Here is a 23736-nt window from a genome sequence, read left to right as displayed (position 1 = left end):
AGGGGCTATATGTTACTGGAAGCTCACATCTTTAGTATCTGCAAATTACCTTCTTTACAGATATAGTAGGATTTGGAGGGTTTCCTTACATGTTCTTCTACGCAATACTGATGTCCTGAGCACTCCCGTTGCCCTACAAAACCTGTGCACAGCCACAAGCAGCACGAGGAATACTGGCATTTTAAATATAGAATAAATATGGAATAAGGGGCTGCAGTGCAGGGTTTATTGCTCTTAAGGGTGCAGGATTCTTCATTTCAACTCTTATAGTTGCAAAGTACCGCATCCCTGAAATATCAGAGATGGATCTTAATGGTTAGTTAGTGAAGTACGGCATCTATAAAACCCACTGGCATTTTATTTTGCAATCATAGGCACGTTGAGTAGAAAAGCAGACCCATTGGAAGCAGTGGAAGGGCAGTACTTTGGGCCATTCAGAACAGCTTGCATCTCCCTTGGGAATATAGGGAGCAAACAAAGAAAATCAGGTATGAATCTGTTTCCATCCACTCATTAAATCCCTGTATCAGAATCGATTTCCCTGCCCCAAAACAGGCAGGGGAAAAAAAGAAAAAAAAATCTTAAGAAAATTACTTTAATGACTGCCTTAAATAAAACCCACAAAACAAAAAAACCCTGACACTTAAATAAATGCTCCATATTGACAGTTCTAGGAACAGAGGAGTGGGTTGATTAGAATATGGCTTTTAATGGATGCATGGCCATTTAAAACAAAGTTGCTGTTACTGAAATAACACTTCTTACAGAAGTAGCTGCATACCAAATGACCTTGAAAAGACACAGCAATTACTACCACACATGCAAGATATATTATCGCCAAAGCTAAGGCTTGATTTCCTGAGATATACCAGCCAGACTGGAACATTAGGAACTGGGATGAGTTCGAAGATAAGATGTTAGAGTCAATAAGATAAATACGTAAATAAAAAGCTCCATTTGTCGGGGCAAAAGCCGTTATTTTGATTGTGATAAATTAAGTTTTGCATTTAAGAAAAATACACACCACAACCTCTCCCAAATGTTGAAGCCAGTTTCAAATTGAGCTTTGGAATTCCAGCACAAAGAACACCTATTGCGTTAAAAACCCATCGTTAATTATTGTTCAAAACAGCCTGCTGGCAATTGCTTCGTCTGTGAGATCCTCAGGGTGGCACAATCTAATAGCTGTGCTTATACAGCATCTACCATGATAACGACCCTGTAAAAAATAGAAGCCTAAATAACTAGAGTCATTAGACACACACACATATATGCAGTTTATGCAGATATTATTGCCATGAAATTATTCTCCCATAAACACAAGGATTGGATCTTGCTGCCCCAAAATGAGAATTTCACTCTAATCACATAAAAAGAACAACTTCATAAACACAGGAAGAAAGAGCGAAATGATGCTTCCTGTGAGAAGGAAGTCCATTTGAAGCACGAGTAAATTGATGCGGTCAGGAGAAAGAAGCTTGTATATGCAAATAGATGTTTATTACCCATTTTTGTGCTCCTAAGGAGCATAATTTACCGACCTTTGAGAGAAGGGTCAAGTAGGCTTACAGAATAAGAAACAAAGGCATCTCTTTTGCCAATTGCCATGTTCCAGAGCTGTAATTATCCTTCCCCCTCCCCATGAGCAGCAGGAAATGAAAAAGGGTGCCATTACACTATATCAATTACTGTAATTTTAATTTCTAAAAAATGCCAGGGAAGTTTCCTCTAAAAAAAAAAAAAAAACTGTTCAGATTTTTGGTGTGGTTTCAGTTTAAAACTCATTCCTCAGCTAAAACAGAGCTGTGCTTCCCCTTCTCCCAACCCTTTTGGGGAATGACCCACAAAGTCTACATGATGAGGAAGCCCACTTTCCACTTCATTAGTTGAGAGCATTGACAGCTAAGCATGGTCAATGAGGATCCAGGAAAGATGGAGGTGGCCTGAAGACATGTCACAGTTGTGATAAGGATGCAGAATCTGGGATGTCCCTGCTAGGCACTGCCAGGGATGGATCCTTTGAAGTCCTCAACTTTTCAGCCTAGTCTACTATTGGGTTTAATATGACTCACACTTATTCAATCACAGGCACAATAATATATTGTTTTTTCTATGGGAAGTAGATGCACAATAATTAAAAAGAATTAAAAAGAAGGATTCTTTTCATCTCCTGTGCTCAGAGGGATTATGGGCTATTTTGTGGGTTTTCTGCAGGCTATCATTTTTTATTTCAATATTATGGATAATCTATTCTGTGATATTAGAACACATTTTATTATACCCAGCTGTTGCACCGTGGGATGGACTTAGCCCAAGAGGACAGGTCTACTCAGTTGTCCAGCCTCTCCTACCACTGACCACACTGTCCCAGGCTCTCCATCACTGCTATGGGGAACACGTGAAATATTCCCTCTCCTACAGCAGACTCTCTGCCTGGAAGGAGGAACAGTTGCTTTGCACCAAGGTGTGTCTGTGCAGGGTGAGAAGGTGAGATTTAAGGGATGTCTGCCCTATACGTAAGCAGGAACCAGAAGTGACCATATCACCAAATACATTCCCGTCTTCACTGTGTGCTGCAACAGCATTTCTCATAAGTGAAAAGCTGCTTTCCAGGATTCCCCTGAGCACTCCCTTAATGAGACTTCCGAGGTCTGATTTTGGCCACTGGATGAATATTTAAAATTGCTTTCACAGATCCAGAGGAAAGGGTTTATTTTAAATAGTTGCCTCAACTCACTTTCAACAGTGACCATTTAGCGTAATAAAAATTTGTGTCTTTCAATATATGCGGTAACACACCGATAGAACTACATCGATTTGTCTACACACAAATACCTTCCTACAAACACATATTTGATTAAGAATTTATATAACTTCAGGCTTCAAGGAATTTTGGATCAATGCCTTTGGTTTGCTTTTATAAATAAACTCAATTAAACAGTACTTACAGCAAACCACGATAGGCAGGAGAATAATTTTCCCAAAGCTTCACTTTCCAATTTTTACCTGTTACGTGGGTCCAGGGAATCAATTACTCCCTAAAGGGAACTTATTAGGGTTTGTGTTACCAAATATCTTACCTTTCCTACCCATCAATGGAAGAGAAGAACTACAGGGACACACCTATAGAAAAACTAGCATTCTTCAAACCTCTTAAAATTTTCTGTAATAAATTAAAGCATAAATAAACTAAAACAAAGCCCTGTAGGCAAGCAGCAGCTGAATCAAGACTGGATCTGCACCAAGTCGAGACGTTCACCACGCAGTCTCACAAGACCCATAAATCAGGTCCCCTGAACATATGTAGTATTTTGCATTACTGTATAGAGTGTTAAATTTAATACCTTAATATATGCACATAGTGGTCAGGTTATGGTTGTTTGCATGTCCTGACGAATCTGCAGCTGGAAAAATAAGTAAAACACAATTGCACCACTGCAGGTTTTATACATTTAATTTCTCCCTTTTTATAGTTGAAGGAGGAAGAAAAAAAGACACATGTGACGCTGCAAATATATAGGAAAGCTGAAACAGATGTGAATTAACTTTCTTCCTTTTCAGGCAGTTTGGAAACCTCATGTGTCACCAGCCCAAGCAAGTCTCACTGCATGAAAAGTATGTGCTCTTGGGTGTGATCAAGCCTATTTCTGAGTCAGAAGCATCTCACCAAGGACATTCTAGAACCCCCATCTTTCTCATAATGCACCAAAGCCAACCTCCAGTATTCACTTGCAAGTGACAGCTACAAGGAGAAACAATCTGCAGCACATCCAGTTTAACACAATTTCTACTGATGCTGTCTGACTCACACCAAATTATTACTGCTACAGCCTCCTAATGGTTGGATTCTTACCCGTTTAAAGGCAAAGGGGTTTGTCTCTGTCCCGTTCTTCATCCAGTTTCCCTTTACCTCCAACACTTCCCTTCAAGATTTGAGTACTTTTATCTGATATCTTGGTTTTTTCCCCCTATTAAAACTCAGCTCCTTTCCAAAAAGGTTGTTTTTGGAGTCAACAACCATTTTCATTATACCAAAACCATTGATTGCATACAGGCTTCCTCCAGGTGCAGGGATGCACAACAACTGTGCAACAATTATCCCTCTTCATCCTACTAACGCTGGTTAATGGACAGCGGTGTCCCACATCATATGGAACAGCCATGGCCATGCAACCATGTAGTAGTCCACCCAAGACCAGAGCTGTTCCCACCTCTGCAACCTACTCCACCAACAGTAATCTAACAAAGTTGGCTAAATGCACAAGAAATGGTGTAATATAGGCGGCATGAAAACAAATCACAGCTAATTTGCAGAAAAGAAACACCCTTATCTCTGAGCTCAATCATCAATACGCTCTTGATCATGTTACATGAGTGCACAAGTACACATACATTTAATTATACTTTATATACACACACACATGCATGTACATATAGAACTAAATATAAGCACAAAACTATAATCTATATACTCTGATTACATACAGTATTTATTCTTTTACAGGGTTCCTAATATGGGTAAAAAGAGGGGAAAAAAGGCTCTATTTGCATAGGCATATAAAATTTAACCACAGTTAGAAGGCAGAATACATGATTCCTCTTAAAAATGAGGACAGAGATTTGATAAAAAGCCCTCTTACTTCCTTCTACGGAATTGCACTTGGAGTGTGATTTCACTGAGCCTAAAAGCCCAGCTGCCAGAGAAGGGGGTATAGGATCATTCTTTGATATATCTCAGAGTCGCCAAAACTCCCATCAAGAAAGGAAAAACAGCCCTGTGAGAATGGGAAAGCAGAGAATAATTGAACAGGCCTTTCATACGTCTTTTTTCTTGGGTCCTGTATCTTCCCTTTCCTAAGATGTCACACATGTCTGTTTGAAAACCACCTCGCTGGCTTCAACATAGGTAGTGATGGAGTGCCACGCTCTTCAGCATCATTGATGGAGGTAGAAAACAGCCCTTTTTTACCAATGTACTTACTATTAAACACAGAGACATGTGAACTTACCTGTTTGGTATTTCTCTGCCCATTAGGAAGCAAAGCTTTGGATTTCTCTGCTATTTTCTGCAAAAAAAAGGGGAAAAAATGTAAAATGGCCAAGAAAACAGAATCCAAATATTTAAGGAAGGAATCATATGAAGCTATTTATCTGCTTTTTAAAGAAAAGGACATAGAAAAAAGAAAAAAGTCTTATTATTTAGAAAAAAAAGGAGTAGAACTGCATTGAAAAGTTTGGTCTTTCAGGAATTAAAAGTCTTCAAAGCTTCCAGAATGACAAGGTTATCAAAACTGAAACATGCATTTAAGAAATGACAGCTAGGACGTGGATAAGTAGCAATTTACCACTCAGATTGGTTTCCTGACGCAACCGGGCATTCACAAACGGCAGTGGCTAATTTTGGCACTTGTGAATTGATGACAGGTTTTTAAAAAACTAAAAATCTACATGTACAGTTCAGATGGATTGTATTCATGAACATTGCAAAAAAAAAAAAAAAAAGGCATAAAAAAGGTGTGTGCACATGGGGGTGGAGGTCTTTACCTGAATCTTTCCAATTTCTCATTTAATGGGATGAAGTCATTTTATTTAAGAACCCCACACTTAGCTTTTTGAATAGGGCAGAGAAGGAATTAAAAATGCGAGATAGCGCTAGAGACAATGCAATGCTATTACATAATATACATGCTGTTGAAGTGCAATTTTATGTACTCTTATTTATTTATTTATTTATTTATAAACCATAGTCGGCAAGTGCTGTGAAATCAATCCATACAGGGCTTTTCAAATAGAGATACATTCTTAAGTGCATGTTGACAGCCAAATTTCATTACACTTGTATAATTAGCAATATATTCTTCCCATATGTTGCAGATATGGGTCAAACTCACTAAAGTAGTATAAGAAAGCAACCAGAGTTCATCCAGGTTGCATTTGCATAGGATTCAATTAATCCAGATATATATTCAAACATGTTACTTCAGGGGAGAGAAGCAGTTTCAGCATGGTAAATTTAAATCATTACTACAGTGTTTAAAAGCAAAGCAAATCTGCTCATCAGTAGAGCCTCCCCAGGGTAAAGTGGGAAAGCAGGAAGCAAATTAAAGAGCTGGAGTTCAGGTTTTGTTTGTTTTATTAAACAGTTTGATCTTGGTGACAGCTCCAAACCACAAGATGTTTTCGGAAAGCCATCTAGCGCAGCAGAGCCATAAGGTGGGTTAACATTTAAATTAGCAATGTTGCTCGCATATTTTCTGTAAGTAGAGAAGGTGAAAGGGGCATTGTGCAATCACTTCTCCTTCTCCCTTGAAAGTGGAGACACACCAAAATAATGTCATGGCTAAGCCAGGGGTAGCACTGAAGGTCCACCAGATACACAACTTGCAAAACCACATTTTTTCCTTTTCCTTTTTTGCTGAATTGTTCTGCAGTCGCATGCTTGTGCATATTCCAATGTAATGATACCCTGATTGACTGATAAAGATAAGAGGGAGGAAACTACATGTGAGCAGCTCTATGGAGAAGCTCCACACTCCTGGGAGCCATACTCGCTCCCACGTAACACGTTCCCAAACTCACAGTGGAAGCAAGAGAGACCCTCACCTTCTGCACAGCTCCATATCTCTGGATGGCATCTGACAGCTGGTTCTTCAGCCTGTCCAGCTGAAGTCGCTCTTGCTGTTTTAGAAAAACAGAAGCCTAGTTAGCAGGTCTGTAGAGATAAATCAAGTAGTAGACTCTGTCTGTGACCACGGGAAACAGTCCTAGTGGGAGACACCAAGTAAACAAAGTAGGCACAAATAGTATTCTAAAAATTCAATGCTTGGATGCTACCAGGTTTTATTTTAGGAAGGGTGCACAAGATGCTTTGATCTTTCAGGCCAAAGCAATTAAAAAAATGTCACCTTGGATATTCAAGATAGCAATCAATTCATGACTATTGTGTAGTCCTCTATGTGAGCCAGACACCTTAGTGGCAAGGATATATAGCGGGACATTTTGCTGTCCTGCTTACTGCATGAGGGGGGTCTTACTCCAATACTAGTTCTTAAAGACTGTCAAATGCAAGAAAATATTATTGTCATCAAAAGAACAGAGTGGTTGTAGCATGGCATCCTGCTTCTACTTACAAAAATCCAGCCTCAGATTACCTGCTGGACATGACAACCCAAGAGATCCTTGTATAAAAAAGTCCTTTATTTCGATGATAACCCATGATGGAGTTCATCACCTTACTTGATGGCAATGGGTGATTGACCAGACACGAAAGGTAGATTTAGATTAGATATTAGGAAGAATTTTTTCACTCTGAGGGTGCTGAGGTACTGGAACAGGCTGCCCAGAGAAGCTGTGGCTGCCCCATCCCTGGAGGTGTTCAAGGCCAGGCTGGATGGGGCTTGGAGCAGCCTGGTCTGGTGGGAGGTGTCCCCGCCCATGGCAGGGGGGGTGGAACTAGATAATCTTTAAGGTCCTTTCCAACCTAAACCATCCTATGATTCTATGATACTATGATCAGCCACAATAACATTCCTTTTGCCTGGCCTAGGGCCTTACTGTCAGAAATCAACTTATCTGCATGTTTTCCAAAACACATACCCAAATGTCACCACCTTTCTGTTTGGAGCTTGCCCCAGCAAGATACCGATCTATGTGTTAAAGAAAAGCGTCCTCAGAAGGAAGACCCCTGTCTAGCCTAGATATAACTATCCAACATGCTGCAAAATCACTGCTCTCAGATGCAGTGACCAAACCCCAATAGCAAACTGTGTCAGGTTAATCCCTAGGAAATGGAAATTCTGGAACTATTCTACCCCCTGGATCTCAAACTTCAGGTGTGCAGGCGTTCATGTGTCCAGGCTTTACAGAGGGGAATGATCTGCGAAGAAGTGAGGCATCACCTTAAAACCCAAGGAAATAAACAAAACCCAATCTACACTAAAGCTACTAAGCAGAAATGTTCACTTTACAGCAATTTCAGCTGTTTCAGACAACTGCTTAAGAATACAAAAGTAAATTTTATAAAGGATGGGATAAACATCTTTAATTTTTAATGGTTATATTTTCATACAAAGATTTAAAAGCATTTTTCAAACAGGGCAAGTATCATTATTCCCATTCTGCAGATAAAGCTCTATAAACCTTATGTTTGTTACACACGCGAAACAAGATAGGATTGCCACCCTGGAGAGCTGATCTCATGGTCCAGCACTCATCCTACAAAAACCTGGAATTCCAGATAGGCCTCTCTATTTAAATCCTTTGAGGTTATTTTGGAAGGAAGCCCTAAAATAGCCATGTGCTATTTTACATCAGTCTCCTGCCTTGTATCACACTGATCCACTTACATCAGTATCTTTGCTCCCGAATTACTATCAATTTGCTCAGTGGGGCATCCTGACTCCAATAGCTCCAGCAGCACCTGGAGATTCAAGGGAAGTCAGAGAAACTCGCCCAGTGCACCTTGTCGGTGCTGCATTACTGCTGGAAAATGAGGAAGAAAGAAAAAAAATATATTTTCTTTTGTCCGCATGTGCATGCAGAGCAATATACAGAATAATGGATCGGAAAGGACTGACTATAAAGCTCTAAATTAATGGAAGGCTTTTCATGCTGTGAGAAATTTTATGGGAGGAAGGTTTGCAATGCTACCCAGATCCCCAAGAGGGACTTACCGACCAGCAGCCAATACCCACCAGAACTATTTATTCTATATACAGGAGGAGGGCTACAGGCTTTATATCAAAATTTGTGGGTTTAATTATTTAAACTGCACACTGTTAGAAAAGAAGAGTTAAAAAAATAAAATCTGTTAAATTAATTGACCAGGGAGCAGAGAAAGTTATTAAGTGATGCCAATAGAGAGCAGCAAGTTTATTCTTTATATTACCATAATTGTTTGTGTGTCTATTTCCTTCAGCCCTTAAATATTCTCCTTTTAACTTAGCAATTTTTCTCCCCATGACAGTAAAAACTATTCTGTTGAGAGGCCCCAGTGGACACTACATGGGCTCCAAGGGCAAATAATGACGTTCTTCTGTGGCACTATAATTGGGTTTAACATGACCTTGCCTGATTTCCCTTTGGACCCAATTTATGTCACAAAAGGGAGATGGGAGATCAGCACAAAACATCCCAGATCCCCATATCTCCAAGAAAATATCTTCTGTTTCATCAAGCATTGAAGCAATTAAACTCAGAGTACGGATGAAAAAGAGAAAAAAAAAAGGAGTCCTCGTAGTCCACCACTGATCAAAGCAACATGTTAACAAAGATCAAAGTACTAAGGTCGCTGTCTACACATGGAGAAGAGTCATTCCAGGCTGCCCTCCCCATCCTCTGGAGAAGATCATCACCCATTCATTTTTTTTTAGGTGGGCTCAATTGCACATGGTCCTTGACTGGTCACAAAGGTCATCTGAGGTGAATCAGCTTTTAAATCCTTATCTCAGATGCCCATTCACTAGTGACATAAATCCAGGCTGTAAAAAACACTTGGACAGACATGAGCTGTGTATTTAGAGCAGTGTTCATTTTAGGTGGAAGGATGGTGTGAACAGAGTTGAAGTAATACAGGACTTTGCAGAATGAGTGAGGGTAAAACACCAATTCAGGTAAGTTCCTGACCCAGAAACTATATGGATGCTGGAAGCAAAAACGTAACAGAAAACTGCTAGGCAGAGTCAAGTAGAAAAGAATTGTTCTTATTCTCATTTCAGTTGATGAATCACCTGTTATGTGGGTGAAACTTCTCCTCCACTCTTGCACCAGCTGGAGTTTGCCCCTCACAGTATGTTTCTGTTCTTACCCAAGATAAACACCACAAGTCAAAGTCAGCAGGAACATAAGGTCTTTGTGGAAAGGTCAGAAACCTTCTGTTTGTCCAGTCCTTGCATTGGGGACCAGGGGATGGGGATCATCCCCCTGTGACAATGATGTTTGTATGAGTTGAACTTACCAATGACAGAAGACCAGACTGTTCGTACAACAGATCTGGTCGTTGTGGTGTAAATCATAATTCAAAGTCCCACTCTGATCTAGCCACAGCCTGTAATTATTTATCCCCACTGCTGCCTTCGCATTAGCACACAGCCCTGAATGAATGTCATATGCAGACATGTTCCACTGCTTTGCCCTTTCCAGACATTTCAACGCTCTTCCAAACTCACCTGCCCCCAGTGCACACCCACTGCACAAATGAGTCTTTAACCAATGCCAAACTCACGTGGAGCCAGGTGGTTATTGTAGCACTTTCACCTAAACTGAGTGAGACCCCAAAACAGGTGTGAGCTATAGTCAAGTTGCCAAGTTCTTGATTTCCAGTTCTATGTGATCCAGTTTTGGGAGAAGAACTGGTTTCTGCATCTGTTTTCCCATTGGTAATTTATAAATACAAGCTACGCTTATTGTGTAACAGGAAAGGAATTTATAAAAAGACATGGAGCTCAACAGCTTTAAAGCACCCACTATCACTTCTTCCTCCCTCTGTAAGCCCCAGCATTCTCCCCTAACAACATCTTGAATGACACGTACCCTGGATGAGCCTCTGACAACCTCAGACAGCTGCTTGATGGCTTTGGTGCTAGTTGTGATGGTTTTATTAGTCTCCTGCTGAGTTGCGTGCCTGCAGAAGAGAAGAGACGATGGGAATTGCAATTGAAATTAATTGCATAATGAGACACTTACAGAACTTCTTCAAGCTGCAGAGCAATTGAGAAAACACAACACACAGGGCATGGAGACACAGTAGTACTACGTAAGTCCAGGGCCTTGACCAGCAATGGCAGCGAGGAGGCTGTAGGAAATACTAGCAAGGAGCTGCCCAAAATGTTCCTCCTGTCATAAGCACAAAGACAACGCTGTGGACCTGCAAAGACACTGGGGGGAGATAAGGTGAGAATAGCGGGTGGGCAGGTAACTGGGCCATCACAGATGGTTGGTATTGCAACTAAAATAGTCAAAAGAAGGTTTGTAGAGCAAAAAGAGATGAGACCAGGGAGTTACCTGACGGCTTGTCCAGGAAAATTATCATATTCAGAAGGGAAATTTGAAAAGAAAGAAATTGAGCGGGGCGAATTTACTTACCATGATCATCTACCTGCTAATGACATAGTATCTCCGGGAAAGCACTGTGAATGTGAAGGTGCAGTGCTGCTTTATGAGCACTGAAACAGGCATGCAGGGAGCCAAACCAGTCTCCTCTCCAGGCATGATTTTCACTCTTCCTTATAACCCAAACTCTAGTACCATTATTTCTTGTAAGCACTGGTTGCTGGCCTCGCTCTTTGGGACCACACTAAGTAGGGAGAAGAGACATAAACACCGCCCAAAGGTATTTCTTAGCTCAATCCAGTAGTTCTCAAGCTTTATAAGGTCAACAGGGGATTTTCAGCCTCTAAGATTCCCCAGGGAGCACTTCACATCATTTTAGTCAGAAAGGGTGTTCTTCCGTAACGCTTCAGTCAAGAACTCTAGAAAGACTCAAAAAAGACCTGAAAAAAAATGATCTTTTTTCTACCTTAGAGGACACATTTGAGCCATAGATGTATTGAAAAGGCTCATTTTTCAGTGCTCTTTTTATCAGGGTGGGCGGAATGTGGACTGAATGGAAGTCCTTTGATTAAAAAATGTTCAGATGACAATTAATGGCTTGTCTGTCCTGAAGACCTATGGCCCGTCCTGGCGCTTCAGCTCCTTCCTGCTCTCTGTCAGCATCAATGAAGGCAAACTTTTTCAAGATTTATGTCAACTCTTTCTTTATGCTCCTCCTTTAATGAACAAGGCCACCCCCCAAACTATCTTTACCAAATGCAACCTTAACTATAAATAAATTGAGACAAGCACTCCACTGACTGTCATTCCCATCTGGTCAGGGTAAATGGACATAGGCACCAGGAATTTGCAATATTCACCCCCATAACAAAGTTTTGCAGTCCTTATCCACTTAAGCAAGATCTGTGTGCAGACAGTTCGGGTGGGAAAGCTGTCTAGGATAAAAGTAGATTTAAATTTATGCATTGCACCTACCAGCTGTACCAGTGAAAGCTCAGCGTACCATGAAGATAACATCTCTTAGCTGAAGAACAGTAATTCAGGTGTAGGTTAAGGGTTGAACAAGCACACACAAGGTATGGACTCCTTTGGCACCATACAGGAAAGAGAAATAATCTCACATGAAGACAAGACTGGATCTGATAACCAGTTATTCTGACTTAGATTAAAATACCATTTCTATATCCATTCATCAAAGTGCACTTCATTTATTTATGATCCCAGGACCCACTGCACCAGCTGACTAATTACATCACTTGTAATTTAAGATGGAAGAGGTCATATCTACCACAGACAGGTATTCCACACTCATCGCAAGAGAGGGAGCTGGGAATTGAATTCTGTCACATCACCTACCTTGAGGAGTACACAGTTAGCCCAATCCCCAATCTTTTAATCAAGCAAATCTTGCCCCCAAGGACATGAATTTCATAAGCAGCAGTTTCAAGACTGAGACTTCCACAACTAATTCCTCTTAATGCAATGCGAGACGCTGGAGTTGACGTCCAGCCGTTTTGCAGACCTCATTAAATTATCTGCCCACAGAACGAGTCAGGGATTTACATACCAGCAATTCCCCATCCCCAAAGTAAAATGGCTTGTGAGGCTCATGCATCTGATCCTTCCCAATCTCTAAGTCTCCTTCATTTGCATACTAATGTAAATTTTATGTTAGATACCTTATGTAATAAATCCACGCCGCGCACAAACTTTGCACTGAACTGCAGCAAAATAAATGGGAGCGGGAGTACAAAAAATAAAAGTTCTGCCTTAATTTGAAATACACTTTAACCAACATGCTGGTGCTTGATTTTGGTACTTCCCACTATGTTGTCAGCACAATTAAATTCTTATTCTTCAGCCTCAAAGATACGCTCAGGAATCAGACAGTGATTATATTTAATTTACATTAAATGCTATTAAGATCTTCATTAAAAAAGAGTCCTTGAAACTCCACTCCCTGCAGCATTTTATATTAATATGTAATGGTAACAAGATATGTCACTATTATTATTATTATTATTATTATTATTATTATTATTAGCTTCCTTTATATTCCTTTCCCCATGGAAGTGTGGAAGTTAATTAAAGGGGTGTCTCTGATGAATAAAATTTGCTTCTGAAAAAAGCCCTCCACGAAACAGTCAAATACTCAGTCTATGGTGATACCGAGTACCTAAAATACAAATGTTGTAAAAGACTTAGCTGTCTACAGCGCTACTCTGGAAATAAGCACTCTAAGAGTAAAAACAAAAAGGCCATCTCTTAGGGAGAATAACATCCCTCGCTGCGCATTTCTGTATGCACGAAGATTGCGAAGACAATGCACTAAATAATACAAGAGATGCCACGCTGCTGCCTAAGAGTTTCCTACGGCTGCTGTTTTCTCTACCAGGGAAGTACGGTCCACCAACTCCACAATCCCCAGCGCGCAGCTGCTTACAGTTTGTTCTTTGAACGATCATATCTCTAATTTATTTATCCAGTTTTAAAATGAGCATAGCAAAGACACAGATGCGATGACGGCTGCTTCCCTTCTCCACAGGGACAGAATGAAGGAGCTTAACTACTGTTTGCGCCGTTTCTTTGAGACTCTTGATGAATGACCGAGTCAACAAAAAGTAATCAGACCCCAAATGCAACAGCAAAGACTGACAGGGGAAAGACTTCTCTCTGCCTCACCGTGCCTGCTGCCACTCAATAATCCCAAAGAGCTTTGTTTTCTGGTTCCAGCAGGAAAAAGGCATTTCCATTTATAATACAGGATATGGCTTCTTTTACTTTAATCTGATCCCGAGTATATAAGCGCAATAATAAGTTTTTTCAGGTACAGATCAAGGATACCTTTACTGTACTGACTTAAATTTCATAAGATTTTGTATCTCCTTTGGCACGGTGCAACTGCATAGCAATGGCATAGCTTTATGCATTTAAGAGCTGGGTGGTCAAGTAGGTTTGGCTACAATTAAGCCAGGTAGTACAGAACAACTTAAACCGTATACTTGGCTTCTGCATAGCAGCTGTAATGCTTACCCCTCAATGCAGCTTTCTGGTACAAAAAGAAGGAAAAATTACGGTACGCGGAGCAGAGCACTGAGCTCCACAATCTGCCGCTTAAGCAGAAATAGGTTGAGTGTCTGCATTTACATATATTCCATTGTTGTTGGAGACATAAATATGTAAGGATGCATTAAGCACGCATAAGGGAATTGTTCACACCATAAGACTTTAGCCAGTCTCTTCCCTGTTTTAGAGCTGGATTTTGTGAAGGACTGATGGCTGTGGGAGCTGATGATAGGCCTCATCAAACTATAAATACATGTGTATAGAACTTTATGAATTGGCCATAGGCAGAGCCATGGAGTAGCAAGGGGGAATTAGTCCCCGTGGCTCCTATTCCCCTTTCTCCACCTAATCAAGGTGCATAACTTCAGAGCAAAGCCGACGGAGGTCCTTCATGGCCTGTGGAGAGGGACATCTCCAAAGACACTGCAGAGAAGTTCACATTTCAGTGGTAACCCACCACTTTTGGATGTCTCCTACACAGCCAGGATGATCCTACAAGCAGAGCTAAGGATATTTCCAGAAACAGGTGATCCAGGCTGATGCATTCAAAAGTTGTGTTAGTGAACACTTATCTATAGGATGAAAACTTGTGCTGCATTAGACCACTACACCTTACTGCCCATAGACAGCCCTGTGCCTCGTCCTCAAGGGCTGCTGGCTCTGCTTCCACACACAGGGAAGGAAGAACGCAGTGGGCATCTCTCATCTATAAGTATTTCTCACAGATGTAAACAAAGCAGCAAGATGCGATAGGAGGAAAGGTCGTTTCACCAAGCCCTAAACTACCTTCACTGCATCGTTAGAGTCACCAAGGGAAGAAAGACTAAATCCACTTGCTCTGGCTCCAAACTAACACTCACAGCTCTTTTTTTTCCTTCCCCTTTCTCCTTCAGGAACTGATTGTGGATGTTGAGAAATCATTTACAACAGAGCGAAATAAGAGCTCTAATTCTGGTCTGTCAGCAAACCCCCTTGCATAGGTGTAAATCATCCAGCAGAGTAAAAGTCAGGAGAAAAACGGACTGCTACTTCCATGAATTGTAGTCAGATAGCAGCCCTCACAAATTTCATCACAAAAATGCAACTGGGGCAATATACAACAATGCAAACCCTAGCAAATTTTTCCACATTTTTTATTATTTTTTTTGGTTATTACTAAAATAAGGAAAGTATTTGCTCCCCTACAGAATTTGACCAGTCTTTGAAAGCAGCTAGTTACTCATTGACCTGCTACCAGAAATTCAGGTTTATGTTTTTTCAACTAAATTATCTGCAGGATAGTATATAAAGCCTCTTCTTAACCCTGCATCACCTACAGATTAGCTTAGCATTGCCTCAGACTCCATCTGTCAGTCATTACTGACAGCTCAGAGAGCACTCAAGCCAGGACCCCATGGGAAGCAGCTTAACAATGTCATGGCCATTAGTCACCTCTCATGTTATTTTTCCTTCTCCCACCCATACTATTCCCAAGTAAGTTTTAATTTTACAAGTTTCGCTTTATTTCCTAATAAAAGAGACCCTTGGATCCTTTGTAAATGCCTTGCTAGCACTGAGCTGTATTACACCCCCCTCTCCCTCATTACCCAGTAAGCCTCTTAGCTTATCAGAGACAGAAATTAATTTAATTCGCCATAATTTCATTTTGATGAACCCTGGTGACTACTGATCATGATAGTAATTTTTTTTCCCTCCAGGTGCTGATAAACTGCTTGCTTCTTTTTAACTGTTCTTGCAACTTAGGTTGTGCAGAAGTAACTCATCCTCCTGAACCACATTCCTGCAAAAAGCAGGCAGGTCCCTCCCTTTCCAGCCCGAGGACCTCAGCTGCCCTCCATGAGCTCGTAACATTCACCAGTGTTTCCAGCGCTGCCCCGATAATCCTTTTAGTGCCCTAAGATAAATGGCATCAAACTGTGACTATTCTGATTGCTTTGCCTGTGCTTTTTAATTCTGTTGTGCCTTTCACATTTCTGCATTAATGAGTGGACCACAGCTTAACATCTGTCACGGAAAGGTTAATGGGACGTATCCCTGCAGCAATTCTCAGCAGCATAGCCAAAGGTGCCTGTAACAACACCAGAATGCAACTAGGCGACACACAATCATAGAATCATAGAATCATAGAAGGGTTTGGGTTGGAAGGGAACTTGAAAATCATCTAGTTCCAATCCCCCTGCCATGGGCAGGGACACCTCCCACCAGACCAGGTTGCTCAAAGCCTCATCCAGCCTGGCCTTGAACACCTCCAATCACATCCTGGGCTGCATCAGAAGAACTGTGGCCAGCAGATCAAGGGAGTTGATTCTCCCCCTCTATTCCGCTCTGGTGAGACCCCACCTGGAGTACTGCCTCCAGCTCTGGAGTCCTTACCACAAGAAGGATGTGTACCTGTTGGAGTGGGTCCAGAGGAGGGCCACGAGGATGATCAGAGGGCTGGAGTACCTCTGCTATGAGGACAGGCTGAGAGAGTTGGGGTTGTTCAGCCTGGAGAAGAGCAGGCTCCATGGAGAGCTTATAGTCCGTTCCAGTACCTAAAGGGGCCTAGAGGAAAGATGGGGAGGGACTCTTCATCAGGGAATGTAGCGATAGGAGAAAGGTAATGGTTTTAAACTAGAGCAGGGTAGGTTTAGATGAGACATTAGGAAGAAGTTCTTTACACTGAGGGTGGTGAGACACTGGCACAGGTTGCCCAGAGAGGTGGTGGAGGCCCCATCGCTGAAGACATTCAAGGCCAGGCTGGATGAGGGTCTGAGCAACTTGATCTAGTTAAAGTTGTCCCTTCTTACTGCAGGGGGGTTGGGCTAGATGATCTTTAAATGTCCCTTCGAACCCAACACATTCTATGATTCTATAATTTTGGACTCTTGTAGCAGGGAGAGACAGGGAGAACTACACACTTTCTGAATCCTGCATGAAGTCTAGAAACACGGAAAACATTTTATATGCCATTAAAGAGTTTTAGAAACTGCCCCCCTTCCCTGAAATTTGCAGAGGCATGGATGTTGTCTTATGTTTTTAACCTCTAAATCTTTTTGGAAACACTATGTATGTGGATTCCAATATTTGCAAACTTCCTCTTATAACTTGCCTGTTGCAGAACACAGTCTGGAAGCTACAGACACAAAATGCAATAACAAATATATTGAAGCCCAAGGACTTCATGCAGATAAAATAGAGGACTGAGATATCTGCTTAAATGCATTTTCTCACAATTTATTCTCCTGTAGAAATTAGCCCCTGCATTTCAGAGAAGAATCAGAAACAAAAGAAGCCCATGTCTCCCAGTTTAGGAACTTCCCAGCCGTAACACCCTCTATGGCAAGTGCTTACTGAGTGTGGGGCTGAGCCAGGGACACGCACAGGCTCTGCGTGTCACGGCAGGAGATGGCAGTCCCATCTATTGTATTGTAACACTAATCCCAGTGGCTACATCGCCGTGTCTAGCTAGTAGTCCTTTTAGGGTCACAGGTGGTGTTAAGAGCACCGCTTCACACTATGTCAAGTTTTCCATCATTGCTGGATGTTTTTTTAAATAATGCGACGTGCTGCCATGTTATCAACAATATGGCAATCCACCCACCTCACTGTATGCACCAGCCCTAACCGATGAAGCCATTTGGATAGACTGGGTGAGTGAGCGTGGGTGCATGAGTGTGCAAGAACGTGTCCTACACGCACACGTGTATGTAGGAAAGACAGGGACAAATGGACAGGAGATAAATTGAACTGCAGATTAATTTAGCCTATTACCCTTCCCACACTTGCTCTCTTGGTTTTAGCATTTAACCTGGGTTAATACTTGGTATGGCACTGTGAAAAGTAAAGATGAAGGGCACTTCAGTGATGTGAATGAGTGATCGATTGCTTCAGCTCTCCTTGAGAAATGATGCTGAAACCATCATTAATAAAAGAGCCAGCGCTTTTTACCTTGGGGTATGAAAAGTTTTGGTGAGATGTTGAGCTTTTGAGGCTTTAGTCTGATTTTAAAAGTTGCTTTTGCTGTTTCATGTATTTTCTTGCCCCCAAATTTTTTGGTGGCAAGAACATCCAGAGCAAACATATGCAAAAAGGGAATAAATCACACAAATTTCTGAGATGTAAGCATTTTCACCCCAGATTAAAAAAGAAAAAAGCCAACTTTGCTTAAAACCAGGCAATTTTAATTGAAAAATGAATCCATTTCACTCAAACGACTGCAAGGTGTTTCGTTATTTTGCGAAGTGAGCCAGAAATCAAAGGCAAACAAAGAGCTTAAGACACCTTTCAGCTTGCTGTTATTATTTGTGCATTTCTAGTTAGGGGTATTAAAGCACAAGCACTCCTATGTGTATACTTAAATTAAGCGATGTGCCTAAATCCAGTTCCTCAATCAGGATTTAAGTGAGAAAGAAAAGGCATTAGAAGTGATTGTACCACTGAAATTGTCACTGTGCAGCAAACAGGCTATCTTATAAACCTATGAAAAATGTCCGTCCTTTGTCTAGCAAGAAATATAACAAGAAAGGCAGTGACCAAGCAATTCTTCTGTCATCTAAAGTGCAAAAACAGGTGGTTTATCATCTCCATCAAGCTCAGCTTTAAGAATCAACAGACAAACATCCAGGAAGGATTGCAGTGGTGCACAAACATGAAGGCTTCATGTTCAACCATGGCTGGAATCAAGTGCTGAGGGTTTCAGAAGGAAGGTGGTCAGCAAAGGAAACGCATGTGATGAAGTTACATATATCCCCCTTCTCCGTCCCAGATGACAAATGGAGGAAATGTAACCATAAATGTGAGCCAGCAGTGTGTCCAGGTGGCCAAGAAGGCCTACAGCATCCTGTCTTGTATCAGAAATAGTGTGGCCAGGAGGACTAGGGCAGTAATTGTCCCCTTGTACTCAGCACTGGTGAGGCTGCACCTCCAATACTGTGTTCAGTTTTGGGGCCCTCACCACAAAAAAAGACACTGAGGTGCTGAAGTGGGTCCAGAGAAGGGCAACAAAGCTGGTGAGGGGTCTGGAGAACAAGTCTCATGAGGAGCAGCTGAGGGAGCTGGGCTTGTTTAGTCTGGAGAAGAAGAGGCTGAGGGGAGACCTTATCGCTCTCTACAACCACCTGAAAGGAGGGTGTAGAGTGGTCTCTTCTCCCAAGTCACAAGTGGTAGGACAAGAGGAAATGGCCTCAAGTTGTGCCAGGCGACATTTAATTGGCTATTGTATCGCCATCCCTGGAGGTATTTAAAAGACGTGTAGATGTGGTGCTGAGGGTCGTGGTTTAGTGGTGGTTTTGACAGTGTTAGGGTTGGACTCGATGATCTTAAAGGTCTTTTCTAACCTAAATGATTCTGTTCTATGATTCATACAGCTCAGAGACCAGCGTGGAGGAAAGATTAATGCACGCTGATTTCCTTAGCAAGTAATGTGAAGGTACTACTTCACAAGAACAGTGCCAAAAGCCAGTGGGACATCAGGTTTGTTAGAAATCCACCTCTTAGGCACTGATGAAAGCTTTCATAAACCTTGATACTGAAGTTAATAAATGTTGCACTGTATATATCAATTAGTTAAGCTGTCTGGACAATTAATGCAAATGCTCTGGTATTTACAACAGCTGTTGAAAACAGATGCAAAATCCACTAACAGGGAAGTATCACGCAAAGGAGCGTTTAGCAAACTCTTGATGTATTTAATTTTCTTCAGTACCATCACTGGCAGAGGCAGTGGCAGAGCTTTTGGCTTCCAAGACAGATGTGTACAGATCCCACAACCTGCGTTTCTCTTGACATCTCTTTATTTTCCATCTGGAAACTCCATTTAGACGGGACATGATGGTTTTGGATTTAGCCATCTGAAATTTAAATAAGCCAGAAATTTAATTTTTCCAGACAGGTTTAATTCAAACATGGCTGGCCTCTAGAGTCCATGTGCAGTGAGACCATATCCTTCTAAATAGATAAGCTTCTTCTGGAGCTCTCATGTATCACACAGTACACAGACACCTTTCTGTCTACAAAAAACATTATCTTAACATGGTTCTTTTGTGTGCTTAAGCATACTCATGTTCCCAAAACAGACATTGTAACACTTGCCCCACTCTCCCACATCTCACCTGCGTGCTCTCAGCTCTCACTCCTACGTGTCCTACAGAAAAGGAAGTACATTTTCTGTCCCTACCATTTCCATACCCACTTCACCAAAACCAAACACCATCCCCGTGTTCTCTAATCCTAAAACAAAAAACAACTTCACACCAAGAGTTTATTACTATACTTCTACTCTATGTCTATATCCATTTCCATAAAATCCTGAGCCTCACTGCAAACACATGTATTCCCAGACCATGACCCCAGCCACATCCCCTGAGCTAGGACATGATCTTGTTCTCCATTACATCTCCATGCACTTACATGTATGCATCTCCCTGGCCGCTCACACCTTTCCCCTGCATGACTCCAGCACATGAGACCAAGATATCAGCTCTTCTCACTCTGGTCCTCTGATGACATCTCCCCTGACATGGGATGCCCAAACCACGACACATCCTGAGACAGAACCGTAGTGCTCAGACTCCCTGTACAATGATACTGGGGGACCAGAACGGGGAGCTGCAAACCACTGCTACTACAAAACGTTACCTTCACAGCTCCTTTGCGAGGCAATTACTGCTCCTGAGGATGACATCTGGCTGCTTCAGATATCATGGGTTGGGAACCTCTGCTCTAACTAATGGCATTTCTGCAGATACCGGGTATGTTTTACCTTTGTGCCCAGCTTGATTAACTCCCTGGAAAGAGCAAACCTGTAAGTGCTGCACAACTTGGTCTTGTTTTCTCTCTCTCCTCCTCCTCTTCCTCTCCTAGAAGAGATTTTGGAGTACAGCGGTACACAGATAGGAAAGCCAGCTGGAGGAAAGAGCCATTTAAAAGTACAAAGTGAAGCATAAAAGTTGAAGTTGGTAACAGTGATGGCGCTTTCTGAACATACTCCCTTGAGGCACTTGTGCCAAGATCTACTTTTTTTTTTGTCAGATTTTTTTGAGCAAGACAGAGGAGAAAAGAAAGAAGTGGAAATAATATATCTCAGAAAACATCTTTAAAATATATTTGCTCGAGAGCAGGATTCTTTGTTGTGGCTTTATTTGTTTTCATATTGCACTTTGTTCTCAAAAGGCACGGAGATGACTAAAAGGAATTGTGCAGGGAAGAGAAATGGATCTCAGCAGCCTACTTACCACCTATTGCTCTATCCCATATAGTTCATATGCCTCTTTAAATCTGACATCTCTGCAACTTTCTGAACATAAGGGCAAGCTGTGAAGTGCAAGGGAAATTAATATATTTATCCCGCACAGAGTGTAATACACTCAAAATATAGAGTTCTTGATCTCTGAATACCTTTCTTCCTATCTCCTTCATTGTCCTTTCCATTCAACTTATGTTTCACTCTGGCTTACATCGTCTTTCTAACAACACCTTAATTTAGCAGGCAGAAAGATGCCGCTGTCTTTTTTTTCGGAATTAGTAAGTTTTTAAAAAGAGACAAAATCTTAAAAGAAATGCTACTGGTGAGGCTTCCCTGTTCATCAGCCCCACATTTAATCAATTTAAAGATTCTTCAGACTCTCAGGTGACAATAATGCATAATTCCTAATGTACCACAAGTCGCTTTTCCCTACCCCGCTCCAGCTGACATCAGATCATAAAGCAGCCCAGCAGTTAGATTACAAAAACACAAGGCGCTTTATTGGCCCATAAAACACCCGCAAGAGTGGCCATGTGAATGAAGACCCCATTTTGTGGGGCAATAAATTTTGCACTAGCACCCAAAAGACATTGCTATTACAGGAATTGTGCAAATCACCATCCATGGTCCATGACAAAACATCTCAGGCTGTGGCCAGAAGGACAAGTACAACTAAAATGCACGGCCGGTGGTCCAAAAAATTAAACCTCAAGGAGATACTTCCTTAATAAGAATGGGGCACAAATATAGAATAGAAGGATAAACAAACGGAATAAAAGATCTGAGGAAGTTCATAATAAATCAACAGGCTCTGAGGTGCGTTTCAGGTAAGGCAAGACTATCTTTTTCTGCTGGCAGAAGGCAATGGACCAAGCACATAATGAACTCCAACATAACAACTCTCTGTTTACAGGGAGGGACAGTGGAAATATCCAATTGTTCCAATCCATTCCAATGTGGAAACTGTAAGTTCCCTTATCAGAAACCTCTGCTGCTGATAGCAAATTTGTTCTCTAGGGGGAAAATGGATTCAGCTTAAGAACCGCTGTTAAGAGCCCAGTGAAGGTACTTGAAAGAAGAAAATTACCTGATGAAAGATCAATAATATTTCTCCTCTCCCTGAATTGAGGCTTCTGTGCAGAATAATATATTGCAGGGACTGTTTCTCTCTCACCTTTCTTCAACACAAGCTATTGTAAATGTAACTAAGCTAGGAAATCATATATTTACGATCGTGTTGTGAAAATCACATTGCATTTGTGCAGGTAGGAACACAAAAAGAAAAGGAAACAGAGAAAGTCACACTGAGTGCACCGTAAAAGCAGACAAATCAGCCAAAACATGTTTCCTTGCAGTCTTGGTACTTAAAAACAGACTTTCATTCAAGTTGGTAAGTATGCTATGTTTATGGAATAGCTGCCCAGAGGTTGTGCACATGGATCCAGCTGACAATGTAATTACAGAATCATAGAATCATAGAATGGTTTGGGTTGGAAGGGACCTTAAAGACCATCTAGTTCCAACCCCCCTGCCATGGGCAGGGACACCTCCCACCAGACCAGGCTGCTCAAAGCCCTGTCCAGCCTGGCCTTGAACCCCTCCAGGGATGGGGCAGCCGCAGACTCCTTGGGCAAAGTTAAAGGAACACAGCAGCAATACCCATTAAAGGCCCAATGCAGCAGATGAGTGGTGTTACTGAAGCATGTGACTAACCTTTCCTTTTAAAATAAAAGGATCTCACATCAAAACAGGGTCAGACTGAAATGCAAGAAGCTAAAGGGAGAGATCCTAAATATAATTTTTTCCCTTTCCCAAATGGACAGAAACATTTGTTCAGCTGAAAACTGAGTTGTGGAGTACAATGAAAAACTGGAGAACTTCAGGGACATGAGATCTTGGGTAAATGATGACAGCTTGGCTTATAAGGTGCAGAAACAGATTTTTTTCCCTCCTACTTGTTTGCCAGATAACTCAAATCTGTCAGGTGGTGTGCGCTGTGGTAGCACTGGGAGGCACATGCCAACTCCAAACTCCTGGACTGCTTTTGAGGGATCTGAATTAATAATCCCATAGTTATATAAATAAAACCATTAAAATTAAAAGATGAGGATTATCCACTAGACTAGGAAGGAAACTCTCTCATGCTGAAAAGAAACATGTCTCCTGTCCTTGTGCCTTTAAGGCACTGGCTATAAGACGGTATTGCCACATTCATTAAGTCCCTTAGCTTTTTGGGGACTAGCACCTCTGATATACCGGATTCTATGTAATTTTGATATTATCCCAAATGGGACTCATTACCATCCAGTGTTGATTCTTTCACTGACATCAAATCAGCCAGATCTATTAGGTCTACTTTCAGGACTCTGTCCAGTTGTCCAATACACAAATGCTAG

At 41.5% G+C, this 23736-nt stretch overlaps 1 protein-coding gene across 6 annotated transcripts in view; it reads right to left on the bottom strand.

Moving 5' to 3' along the window:
• Positions 1 to 23736, bottom strand: part of TSNARE1 (t-SNARE domain containing 1) — a 511576-nt gene that overhangs the window by 268662 nt on the left and 219178 nt on the right. For all 6 annotated transcript variants that reach the window (XM_054191276.1, XM_054191275.1, XM_054191280.1 and 3 more), the window contains 3 exons: positions 10531 to 10621; positions 6604 to 6678; positions 5010 to 5066 (listed from right to left, as the gene is read on the bottom strand). In XM_054191276.1, the coding sequence (XP_054047251.1) occupies positions 5010 to 5066; positions 6604 to 6678; positions 10531 to 10621 (223 nt within the window). The remainder of the gene's footprint in view (positions 1 to 5009; positions 5067 to 6603; positions 6679 to 10530; positions 10622 to 23736) is intronic.

Source organism: Rissa tridactyla, chromosome 2 (assembly GCF_028500815.1).
Source record: "Rissa tridactyla isolate bRisTri1 chromosome 2, bRisTri1.patW.cur.20221130, whole genome shotgun sequence".
NCBI classification, from domain to species: Eukaryota; Metazoa; Chordata; class Aves; order Charadriiformes; family Laridae; genus Rissa; species Rissa tridactyla.
Note: the sequence above shows the minus strand (reverse complement) of the source record. Positions and strands in the feature narration are given on the sequence as shown.